A 13150-nucleotide genomic window follows, 5' to 3' on the forward strand; every position below is an offset into this window, starting at 1 on the left:
GGATTCAGGAGATAATGAAGTGTTAACAGTAGCCCGGAGATAAGATCAAAGGCAGTCTAGAAAGGTCGGTGGCCTTTAAATCAAAACCTAAAGACCAAGTCTTCCCCAGGAGCTAAGAATGCTTACAACATCATTGTGTAAAATATTACGTCCCTCCCCCCTGCCCCCAAAGTGTTTGCTTCTCTAACACTTGAAAGGAAGAGGGGAAAGAAGATGGACTTTGCTCTTTTATATTTTTAAAAGTAGTACATATTCATAGCTAAAGTCTTAAAAATATAAAATTATATAAAGCAGGAAATAACCCTAAAATTCCGTCCCTAAAGATGGCTACCATTAAGAGCTGGGGCAATAATCCTGTCTCCCTCCCTCCCCATTCATGTGCATGTGCCTGCATGTATGAATCAGTATAGGTCTACAAAATCATGCCTGATTTTTTTCACTTAAAAACACATTATGGATATCTTTCCATGTCAGTTCTTAGAGATATCTTTTATCCTTTTAATTAGCTGTATCATATTCCACTGCTTGGATAAAAAAATCATCTCTAAACCATGTTGTTTTTCACAATTATAAATGACAAACAATGGTGTAATGAATATCCCTGTTTATTTTGCTAATTTGTAGGAATATTGCTATAGAATACATTACTAGAAGTGGAATTGCTGGATCCTGGAAAACACATCTTTGAAATTTTTGATAGGTATTGCCAAATTCTCCTTCTAAAAGTTTCTATCAGTCTATACCACAGTCAGCCTTGTACAAGTGACTATTTCCATACACTCTTGTCAACACAAAGTATTATCAACCTTTTTGACCTTTGCCAGTATAAATAGCCAGAAAAAGAAAATCTTGTTTTAATTTGTTACTTCCTTGATTAGTAGTGAAACTCGGCATCTTTTTGGCACCTTTATATCTTTTATGACATTATTTGCCTTTATTGTAGGAGGTCTTTATATATCAGAACTAGTGATTGTCTTATAAATTGCAAATATCTTTCCCATTGCACATTTGTCTTTCACCTTTCAGCATGGCACTTTCTCTGATCATGCATGAGTGTTTTTGTTCAGATGGAGTCCAGAATATCAGCCTTTCCTGTCCTGGCTTGAGTTTTGTGTCACACTTAAGCCTTTGTATACCCCAAGGTTATAAAAAGATTCTCTGTATTTTATTCTAGTACTCTTCTTCCTATTTAGATCTCAATCCCTAAATCATCTGGAATTTATTCTGTTTTAAAGAGTGAAGTAGACATCCAGCTTTATATTTTCTTAAATGGATAATGATTTGTCCCAATGCCATTTATTGACGGGCGCTTTTGACTTAAAATGTACCTTTATCCTTCACTAGATTGCTTTGTGTGTGTCTGTTGCTGGGCTGACTCCCTACTCTCCACCGTTGGTTGATTTTGGAGCAGTGCTACACTGCATGATGACTGTAGGTTCATAGCACATTTTATAACAAGCCTCATTTCTCATTCTTCTTTTCAAAAATGTTCTATTTTCATGTATTTACTCCTCCAGGTGAACTTTGGAATCAATTTTGGGATCACATGAAGTTTATATATTAATTGGGCAATAACCGACATTCTCACAATGTTGAGTCTTCCCATCTAAGAATATTATATATGTCCTTATTATTTGCATCTTCTTTCATGTCCTTAAGATATTTTTATTTCATTAGTTTTTATCTTAGTCACCAAAGTGTTACATTCTCTTTGTGACAAGTAAAATACAGAGAGTTGTAGAAACAAAGTTCATATTTGTATGAATTGCACTTCTGTTTCAGTGAAGTAGATTCTTCAAAGGATTAATAAGCCCAAGAAATGTGCATATTTATTTTAATACGTGTTATGTAATTTTTTTATCAAATAAGTTTTATTTGTATAGCTCTTACACATTTCTTTTTAAGTTTACTCCCAGGGGTTTTATAGTTCTGTTTTTACTGTACAGGATCTCTTTTATTTTATTTTATTATTATTTTTTTTCTAGCTGATGCTTTCTTATTTTTTTTAAGACTTTATTTATTTGAGAGAGAGAGTGTGCACATGCACACAAGCAGGGCAGGGAGGGCTGGAAGGAGAGGAAGAAGCAGACTCCCGGCTGAGCAGGGACCCCCAGTGCAGGGCTCCATCCCAGGACCCCGAGATCATGACCTGAGCTGAAGGCAGATGCTTAATCAACTGAGCCACCCAGATTCCCCTAGCTGATGATTTCTAGTATATAAGAATGCTATTGACTTATGTATAATTTCTTTGAACTTTACTCTGTTATTTATTACTAACAATTTTTCAGTTGAGTATCCTAGATTATCTAATTATATGACTAATATGATAACTATATCACCTGAAAATATTGGCAATATTATAGGTGTCTTTAATATTTATAACACATTTCTGGGGCACCTGGGTGGCTTAGTTGGTTGAGTGTCCGACTCTTGATTTCGGCTTGGGTTGTGGTATCGGGGTCCTGGGATTGGGTCCACGCCAGGCTCCATGCTTGGCACGGTGTCTGCTTGTCCCTCTCCCTCTGCTCCTCCCCCCACTCACGTGTGCTCTCTCTCTCTTTTCTCTCTCAAGTGAATAAGTAAAATCTTTAAAAAATATATTTAGAACACATTTCTTTGTCTTGTCTTATCTCATTGGCTCATATGTCCAGAATAGTGGTAAATGATAGCAGAATGACTCATTCTTATTAACAGCATTTCTTTTTTTTTTTAAGATTTTTTTTTTTTTTTTAATTTGACAGAGAGAGACACAGCGAGAGAGGGAACACAAGCAGGGGGAGTGGGAGAGGGAGAAGCAGGCTTCCCGCCAAGCAGGGAGCCCGATGCGGGGCTCGATCCCAGGACCCCGGGATCAGGACCTGAGCCAAAGGCAGACGCTTAACGACTGAGCCCCCCAGGCGCCCCTTAAGAGCATTTCATATTAAGAACATTATTTAATATTTAATATTTTCACATAAGAACATTGTTTTAATTTTTCTAACATGCATTCTTTATCACATTAAGGAAGTCTGTTCCCAGTTCAGGGCTTTACCAGGGATGGATATTAAAGTTATCAATGGCTTTTTAGCATCTCTCCAGATCATCTGTTAAATATCATTGCACTCTTGTAATAAACCTATTTCCTGTATTATTCTTTAATAATTGCTAATATTATTTTAAAATACTGGTGAATTCTATTTGCTAGTGTTTTGTTTGGAATCTGTGGATCTTTATTAATTAATGAGATTGGTCTCTTTTTTAAAATATCTTTTTAAAGATTTGTTTATTTATTTTAGATAGAGAGAGCGGGCGGGGGGGAGGCGCAGAAGGAGAGGGAGAGAGAATCTCAAGCAGACTCCGTGCCCGGCGCAGAGCCCAACTCGGGGCTTGATTTCATGACCCTTAGCTCATGACCTGAGCTGAAACCAAGAGTCAGATGTTTAACTGACTGAGCTACCCAGGTGCCCCTGGTCTCTTTTTAATGCCATTTCTGTCAGGTTTGGTATAATGGTTATGCTAGAGTCATAAAAAGAACTGCAGGTATTTCTGATTTTCTCTATGGTCTGGAACAGTTTAAATAACATCAGTTGTTCTTTTAAGGTTTTATAGATGGGCTCCACAAAGCCATTTGGATATTTAGTTATAAATATTTAATTAGAGCATTTTCTCAATATTATTAATATTTTTTCTTTATTGATAATTAAAGGTGTTTGCCTCTTCTTGAAACAATTTTGGGAAGGTAGATTTTCCTAGTAAGCACCCATTTCATCTAGATTTTCAAATATGTTGCCATAAAAATGGCATATACTCCTATTTTAACATGTCCTCCATATTTGGAATCATATTCTCTCTCTCTCATCCCTAACATTATACATCTGTGTTTTCTTTCTTTCTTTCTTTCTTTCTTTCTTTCTTTCTTTCTTTCTTTCTTTCTTTCTTTCTTTCTTTCTTTCTTTCTTTCTTTCTTTCTTTCTCTCTCTCTCTCTCTCTCTCGTTTTTCCTTCATCATACATACCAAAGGATTTGTCAACTTTGACTTTTTCAGAGAACCAACTTTGAGCTTTATTTATCACCCTACAGGCCTTACTTTTTTAAATCATTTCTGCTTTTGTATTTTTAATTGTTTTCTCCCACTTCCTTTTGCTTTGTTTTGTTCTTTTCCTAGTTCTCTGTAATAAATACTAGGTTCATTTCTTTTTTTAACTTTCTTAATTATTGATATAAGCATTTGTAGCTATGGATTTTTCTCTGAATAGCATTTTGTAGCTTTGACTGTATCCTGTACACAGATAGTTTGTGATTTTAACTTTAATTTCTTCTTTCATCTCTGAATTATTTGGAGTGTTTTTTTCTTACCCAAATGGTTCATTTTTAAAAATTTGTTTTTACCCCCAGGGCAGGGGAAGGAATGGAATTGCTCCAGGTTTACCAGAACCACATGGATTATGAGTATGGGCGATACAGTTTCCCCCAAAGGAAAAGTCAGGGCTGTTTCCAAAAGAATTGGGGTAGATATTAGGCAGACACAGATGCTAGTTTCTTCTCCACTGCCAATAGAATTGTTGAGGGATTCAATGAGATAGTACGTGTAATTTACTTAGCTCTGTGTCTAGCACAAAACAAGCCAGATAATATTAACCAGATTAATACCTCCTCCTCACACCCTTTCTTACTGCTGATCAGAATACTGGCATTTGCTCTGTGATCCCATAGCTCCCTAGAGAACATTAGCAAACAGTAGGTTACCCCACTGCATCTGTGGATTACCAGGTAATCCCCATGGCATGAGAGGATCTATGACTGTGTCCTCATTTCACCTCGGGGAGCCAGGAGGAGATTTGGCTCCCCTGGACCCCAGGATTCTGTGCAGGCTGCAGGACTTTGCCCACGTGCCTTTGTGATTCATTAGCCTCAACACCAAGAAATAAATGAGTCCATGTGCTCATCTAAGAAACATGGTCTCTGACCACCTAACATGTGACTGCCTGGGTCTGCCCCCTTTCTGCAGACCTGGGAAACAATTGTCTCAACATCAGTGAGCTTCCAACACATTTCATATAAGGACTATTCTTTAAGGGAGGATTTGTCCTGAAGTCTGTGTTTTGCATGATTGATAGTAATTAGTGGCACTAAGTAAAAGTCACAGTCTTCGCATCTGACAGGGAGCCTGAGCTGCCTGCTGACATCTCCTCCTGCAGGAGGTGGAATTGCTTTGTGCTCTCTTTAAAAAACAAAACAAAACACCCTAACGAGCTGCTGCTTTGTTATTTCATTTGGAATTTATCAAGACAGTTTACGTGATCAAACCACACAAGTGTAGTTCTGGGTGCCAGCACTCCTCATTTCTGAAGTTTGAAAGTGATCTTTTCAAGGCAGAGCAGGAGAACATGGAAAAAAAGTCTTTCATCTCAAGTTTTAAAGGCAAGGGAGAGAGAAAAAGGAAAGCGTCAGATGGAACTGTGGCGTATTTTTATGCTGTGGAGGGTTTTTTTCCCCTCAACACAGCAGAATTTTCCTTATTAAATAGATAGCTGTGTGAGAAAAACCAAAACCATCCTCGGGATGGAAGTGAGGCGGGTGGCGATGGGAGAAACAAGAGAGCAGTGAGTTTCTGGGCTGTGGCGGAGCCCGGGTGCCAGCCGCAGCTCTGGCTCCGGGACGTGGAGGGCGCCCAGCTTCAGGCAGGCTCCGCGCCACGGACCATGGGTGTCCCTCAGCTTAAGAGAAGGTGTCTGTTCAGGAGAGCACCTCCTTTGTCAGCCTGGCGCTCTCTCCTCAGGGCCGGCGCGCCTTGTAGACACCCCTGGTGGGGGGGCCCCCCCTCATTCACCGGCAGGAAGGTTTGGCCATATGCCCTTGAGGGCATCCAGCGCAGAGCCAGCTGAGGGCTGCCCACGCCCGGCCCCGGGGCTGTGTGCCCCACCGTGGCAGTCTGCTTGGCACTTAGATCGCAGCCACAGGGTGTCACCGAGCCCTGTGTGGCGTGTGGAAGGAGGGGGCAGAGCAGAAGTACGTTCTGGGTAGCTGTCCATCTCAAAGGAGGTCCAGTCTGCAGGTGGGCAAGCCACGGGGGCAGATGTAAGCTGCCAGAAGCATCCTCTGGGAGTGGGGCAGGCTGCAGCATGGGCGGCTGGGACCCTCATCCCCGTGCTGGCCAATGACTCCCAGGCCCCAGCCCTCAGCATGGCTCTCTGTCCCCAGTTTTTGGAGTTAGATGGGCCTGAATTCAAATCCTGCTGCCCCCACTTGCAAGCCACTTTTCCTCTCTGTAAAGTGGAGAGTAAGCGTACCTTCAGTGCCGGTCACCTGTGGGTGCGGTGGCACAGGCGAGGCCGGCCTTTCCTGTCGCAGACCATGGCTGTTACTAGCACAGTTGTTTCTCGCAAGGCGTCTGCACCTCCCAGTCTAGCCCTGGGCTCTGGCGTTGCTCAGCCCTGTGGCAGCCAGGGCCAGTGGCTGGTCCAGTTACTGTCCATCTTAACAAGGCCATTAACACAGGCTCGTCTGCTGCAGTAACTCTGTATAAATAGGACGGGAGCTGAGACATCCCAGCTGCGCCGTCCCAATCCAGATGGAATCTCCCAGCACTGGCCTGTCTGAGGTGGGTGGCCGCCACGTGGTCGGCATCTGGGCGCCATCCATGGTTATGGCAAACCCAGATGGGTGCATCCCTCCCATGGGCATCCCGATGTTCTTCCAAGTGGGGCCTGGCTGTGGAGGCAGGCTCAGGGTCAGCTCAGCGGTCCAGGCCCGGGGCCAGGAGACTCCTCATGACCACCTTCATTACCCCCAACCACAGTCAAGAAACTGAGGCCACCCAGCTGGGAAGTGGCAAGGCCAGGGTTCCAAGTCTCCTGGCTCCATGCCTCCCCCCCCACACACACACACACACCACTGCTGCCCGTCCCGTGGCGGAGCTAGCAGGGCCTTCAGGCCTGGGTGGGCCCAGTGACGGCGGGACCTGGGAAAGATATGCCACGGTGAGTGCCAGGGAGGCCGAGGTGAGGAGATGGGAGACGTGGAGAGGTAGCCGCAGTGTAGTTGTGAGGCCTCCTGGAGAGTGTGGACCCTACAGGGGAAAGTAGGCAGGGAGAGCCACAGCCTGGGTACCTCCGGGTCCAGCTGTGCCCCCATCTTGCCTCACTGGCTGCCAGGCACCAGAAGACCTGACTGGGGTAAACGAAGGCCTGATGATATGGTGGGACAGACCCGTGTTCAGTCCTGCCTCCGCCACTTCCCAGCTGTGTGGCCTCACACAGGCGAAGCAACTCTCCCAGCTTCAGTTTCTGCTTCTGTAAAAAGCAAGATAAAACCTCTCTGGCAGCTGTGTTATTGTTATGATCCTGTAATCTGGGCAAAGCTCTTAGCTTAGGACCTGGCATGTAGTAAGTGCTCCGTTTTGTTATTACTTAAATATTAAATTAATTTGATTAAATATTAAATTTTAGGGTGAAGTGGGCGGGAGATACAGGCTTCCAGTTGTGGAATGAATAAGTCACGGGAGTAAAAGGCACAGCAGGAGGAATATAGTTAGTGATACTGTGACAGCATTGTGACAGATGGTGGCTACATCTGTGAGCACAGCATAATGTATAAACTCGTGAGTCACTGTGTTGTACACCTGAAACTAATGCAACATTGTGTGTCCACTACACTCAAATAAAGTAATTAAAAAAGGAAATAAATACTGGATTTTAAAAACATTTATGAAAATATTATTTCTGTATTTTACTATTATCAGCACTTGACTCTCAGTGTCTCTATCTTCACCTACAAAACGGGGGTAGTAATGCACTTTGCAAGGTTATTGTCTGGCTTACATAAAATGCCTTCATTCATGCAGTCTTTCATTCAACTAGTGTTTACCAAGGAGCTCCTGCGTGCTCTCTTGCAGCTGCTGGGGACTGAGCTCTGGAGCAAGACCCACTTCCTGCTCTGATGAGTTTTAAGCCTGATGAGGGAATCAGACGTTAAATACACAAATGATACAAATAAGTCTCGTATTGCATTTGTGAGCCTGTATGTGGTGCCCGAGCACAGTGCAGGCACAGGGCAAGTGGGGGGTGACTCTGCTTATGATTTCATTACGGTTTAGGCTTTTAAATATTTCCAGTTATGGGCCAGTAACAGTGCTGAAATGATTTCCCCTGAATTTGCACAGAATGAACTGTAAAAGATTTGCTGCCTTTGGGACAGTTTCTGTTGTGGGACTGAAAGGCTATTTAGATGGAGTTTCTGTGCAGGCATTACCAAGGCTCAAGGTCTGCCCAGGTTGCTGGGGACAGGCCTTTTTGGGGAGCCCCCCCCCCCCGCTGAATCCTCAGCGTGTCACAGTGTTGGCCTGTACTCTCAGGCCCTGGGGGGTAGACAGATGTTGGAGTCTGCATATTTTGTGGAGGGGGAAATTAGCCCTGATGGAGTAATGAGCTCCCTGTGCCCCCCAGGGTGCAAGCGGGCACTGGGGGCTAGAAATGGTGTGCCACCCCTTAGAAGGAGAGCATCTCCTGGCCTCCCTTTGCATAACAGGGACCTGAGAAGAAGCAGAGGGGCCAGCTTCAGTCCTCAAAGGGCAGCACAGAGCAAGCCTTCCAGGATGAGGGTGTTATTTGAGAAAAGCCGATTCCCCATGTGTTTCTGAGGCCAGTGAGTGGGTCGGAACACAAACGCTGGAGCCAGACAGACCTGGGCTCCACTCCCACACAGCCACTGTGAGGCCTAGACAGGTTTCTTAATTTCTCTGAGCTTTCGTTATCTCCTCCACCCTCAGGGGTTGATGGCAGGGTCTCATGGGTAAAGAGGGAAGTTCCCAGCTTGTCGTGGGTCTTCCGGAAGCCGCCGTTCTCCACCCACCCCTTCCCTTATCCTGCTCCCCAGAGTTTGCTTCTGGCGGAGCCTTCGCTCTGCCACTCAGGCAGCCTGGTTCAGGTCTGCACAGATTTTGCAGCTAGAACAGAGGTGCCACGCGTCCCCTTTCATGCCACCTCGTGCTCGGCACCAGAGGATACTTTTTGTTGTGGTGGAGGGGGAAGCGGTAATGGGATTTTCAGGATTGCCTCCGCTGAATCCTTGGGGAGGTAACTGAATTACATTTTTAAGAAGGGAGAGGCAAAACAAGATCCAAAGAGAGAATCCGTCTGTGGATTTCAACCTACAAAACTTGGAGCTTCCATACAAGGGAAATTATTTCTAATTATTAAAATTTTGGAAACATGGTGCCACTAGAAAGAAAGGAAGTAGAAATGGCTCCAATTAGAAGTGCTAGCATATGTTTCTATGATTTAATGGTTTCCCGTAACAATGTGTAGCTATTTTTAAAGCAGACGAATGACTCATGGTATCCAGCACCAGCGGTCCACTGTGATGGCAGGAAGCTTGTGCTCTGGGGAGGCAGGCTTGGGTTCGACTCCTACCTCCATCATTTACCAGCTGTGTGGCGTGGAGCAAGTTATGCATCCCCTCTGCATTTCCTTTTCCTCCTCTATAAAATGGGTTGTTGTAAGGATTAATAAGATAATGCATGTATGAGTCAGTGCAGTGCTTGTCCATCCATGCAAAAAACCCCACTTTTATATCAAATACGGGGTTATCTGTATTTGTCATAATTCTTAGTAGTTTAATAGTAAACTTTTAAGGCTATAAATTTTCCTCTGAGTACCACTTTGGTCAAATTCATACAGTTTGATATATAGTGTTCTTACTGACATTATCTTCAAATAGTTTGTTTTATGTTTTTTGCTTTTTCTTTGACCTGAGAGTTGCATATGAGTGTGTGTGTGTGTGTTTTCTAATCAGTTAGAATTCTTTCTATATTTATTGTTAAATCCTAGATGTATTGTAGTAAGGTCAAAGCATGTGGGTAATACAGCATTTACTTTTTGGAACTTACTGAGCATTTCTTTATAGTCTAATATAGAACCAATTTTTGTAAGTATTCCATGGGTATTTGAAAAGAATGATTATTTTCATTTATATAACACCAAGCTTGTTAATTTCATTACTCAGTATCCATATATGCACAGATACATATATATACCTGCACATGTGTGTATATTTTTGTAGTTATACACATGTGCCCACAGCTGCGTGCATGTGAGCATGCACAAGTGCACACACACACACACACACATTCTGGAAGAGACACGCCAAAGGCTCCTTCTATGATTGTGGCTTTGTTGAACTCACTTCATTTCCGGCAATTTTTTGCTTTGTATATTTTGATGCAGTGTTGCTTTGTGCATAGAAATTTGTCGTCATTAGATCTTCTCAATCAACTGTGCTTTTCATTAATATCGGTTCCTTCTCTTTGCCTTGTCCAGTGTTTGCTGCCTTGAATTCTGCTTTATATTGCTACTCCTGTTCAGCCCACCAGTATCATAGATGTAGTGGCAGTGCTTACAGAGGGCTGCTGGGATGACATCCCGTCCGTTGTCCACGCACACCTCCAGAGAGCCCGAGGTGTGGATCATGTTGTACAGCCAGCCCTCCTCTCCTATCACTGGCTGAATCCCAGCCGGGGTGATGCCAGGAGGCTGTGCCAAGGCTCACCACTGGCCTATCATAACCATGTTTTCATATCACACATTACTTTCTTATTAAGCGCCCTCAAGAAAATTCTCTATCTAGCCTTAGTTCTTTGTACCAAGGACTGTTGCTTTTTTTTATTTCTTCTTTTAGTTAGTTTGTGATTTTGGGGGGTGTGTGTGTGCATGTGTGTTTGTGTGTGTGTGTGTGTGTAGATAGAAAAAGAGGCAGACACATAGCTAAGTGAATAAATAAAAAACCGAATTCAGTCCAAATGGGCATTGCCCAGGATAGGACACCTTAGATCGATCCAACGCTATCGGTGAAAAATACAAGTATCTGTCCCGTTCATGTCCTGTTATTTTCCAGTTGGGTTAGAGGTAAAAACCCTTGTGGCTGGAGAGTATATGAACTTCTCACAAGATTTTAGCATCTTCCCAGCTAAATCTTCCCAGCTAAAATCTTCCCAGCATTCATTTTGGTTGTCACTCAGAAGCTTGACTGCAGTGGAGCAGTCTGTGTGAGAAATTAGTAGTCAGGATTGGAAGTCAGAATAGTATCTCGGTTTTCCATAAATCACCCTTTATACCTTCTAGCACAGCAGTGCTGTTTTGTGCTATTTTGTTCTGATTCATGATGAGTGCCCACCATTACTAAATACCTTCTTTAATTTTAGGGATCTATCTTCTGGATTTAATCTACATTGATTCTGCATATCCTGCCTCGGGCAGCATCATGGAAAACGAACAAAGATCCAATCAGATGAACAATATTCTCCGAATAATCGCTGATTTACAAGTTTCCTGCAGCTACGGTTAGTACCCCTGGTTGCTGGAATTGTAAAATCTTACATCACTGAAATTTGGATTCAGCACCTTATCAGTGAGAAAGCTGTAGAAAACTCTACAAAGCTCTTCATTCTAATATCTTGAACATCCAACATGTCCTGGACCCCTTACCCACAGGCTTGATCCTCAAAGACTAGGAAAACTAGTTGTTCTCATCTCTGTGTTACAGACAAGGCGACTGAGGCTGCAAATAGTTAAGTTGCTTGTCTAATAAGATCACACATCTGGGGAACCATGGGGCCCAGGTCTTTCTGGCTCCCAGGTCATTCATCCATGAAGAGCTTTGTGGGCAGCCCCTTGGCAGCTCTCCTCCAAGAGGATTCAGGGACCTGGGTTCCTTCATGTCGTGGCTCCACCATGTCCTATGGCCTCAGGGTCCACTAGTGGAGTCTGCATCCATCTGGCAGATGCAGGAGGAAGAGAGAATCATACAAGAGTAGGTTTTACAGACCAGATTTGTACATGGTGCTCATCACTTCTGCTGGGGAGGCTAGGAAATGTAATCTAGCTGTGGGCCTAGCAGAAAAAGGGAGCTGACTTGGTAAAAACTGGCCAGGCTCTGCTATACATGACCGGATCCAAAGTATGACCAGTTGTCAGAGATGAGGTTAAGGAACAGAGAAGTCAGAACGCTGGATGGGCCATCCATGCAGATGTTGATTTTACCCAGGATGACAGTGGACTCTGGGGTGTGGAATGCAGCTGTGAGCGAGGTGTCCAAGTTCCCCAGGAAGGGGCAAGAATGACCGGGGCGCCAGCTGGGAGGAGTCAGCAATGAAGAGGGGAGTAGGTGGTAGAGCTGCAGAAATGTGCCTCTGCAGAGCAGGGTTCTCACAAGCGGGTGGAGGAATAAAAGTCTGGAAGCAGCAAAGGGGGACAGGAAGGAAACCAACCCCACGTGCAGTACAAGGGCATGAGAAAACTAACAACTTCCGTTTGGGAGGGCCACAGGGAAGCCAGGGTGCGGTTCTGTGGGGCGGGCTTGCTGAAGCAGAAGCCACCCACCCCCTGCCCCAAACCCCTGCACAGGTGCTTCCAGATCAGCTGTCCTGACTGGAGGAGATGCGAGGGGTCCAGACTCTCCGTACGGTCCTCCCCTGCCCAGGCCCTTTCCGTTCACAAGTAAGTCAGCACTCACTGTCCCACTGTCCTGTAGGGTGATTACACACACGGCTTTGGGGTCAGACAGACTCGGGCTCACATCTGAGCTCTGCCTCCTGAAGTCACTTCCTCGTCTCTAAGTGTGAGGTTTTCTCATTGGTAGAAATGGGGACATAACGTGTGCAGAGGCCTTAGCACATCCAACATTTCATTAGAGCTCAGTAAATCCTCGTACGAATGTCACCCTCATTCAGATGTCATCAGCTTCGTGAAGCAGGTGTCATTATCCCCAGGACGAGAACACTGAGGCTCTAGAGAAACAGAGTGACCTGTTCCAAATCTTGCAGTTAAGGGGCAGGGCCACCAGGAGCTCCTCACAGCACCTGGGTGCACGTCCCCAAGTGTGAGGGGCCCTCCCCACCCCCTTTCTGCTCTTCACACCCCCCTTTACTGCCTCCCCCTCTTCCTTCAGCTTGCTCTGTCCCACCCCGTGAGCAATGGCAGAGAGGACCCTAGAGGATTTGTGACCCCCTTGGAGTGCAGGGACCATGAAGGTGTGTGGAGGGTATCTGGGACAGAGGTGGGGTACAGTGTGGCCGAGGCGTCCAGTGACAGGGTTGAAACCTGGCTCTGCCACCTCTCAATGATGTGATCTTTGCCAACTGCCATAGTTTCTTTCTCTGTGCAGTGGCCATATTATT

The 13150-nt window shown here is 44.6% G+C and overlaps 1 protein-coding gene across 1 annotated transcript in view; it reads left to right on the forward strand.

Moving 5' to 3' along the window:
* The window catches only part of RALGPS1 (Ral GEF with PH domain and SH3 binding motif 1), a 247969-nt gene that overhangs the window by 183471 nt on the left and 51348 nt on the right, over nucleotides 1-13150 (forward strand). The window contains exon 9 of the mRNA XM_088018754.1: nucleotides 11177-11314. Coding sequence (XP_087874880.1) covers nucleotides 11177-11314 — 138 coding nt within the window. The remainder of the gene's footprint in view (nucleotides 1-11176; nucleotides 11315-13150) is intronic.

The sequence above is a fragment of the Eumetopias jubatus genome, unplaced genomic scaffold (genome assembly GCF_037043125.1).
Source record: "Eumetopias jubatus isolate StellerSeaLion01/CBP00866 unplaced genomic scaffold, mEumJub1_p1.0 scaffold_15, whole genome shotgun sequence".
NCBI lineage: Eukaryota > Metazoa > Chordata > Mammalia > Carnivora > Otariidae > Eumetopias > Eumetopias jubatus.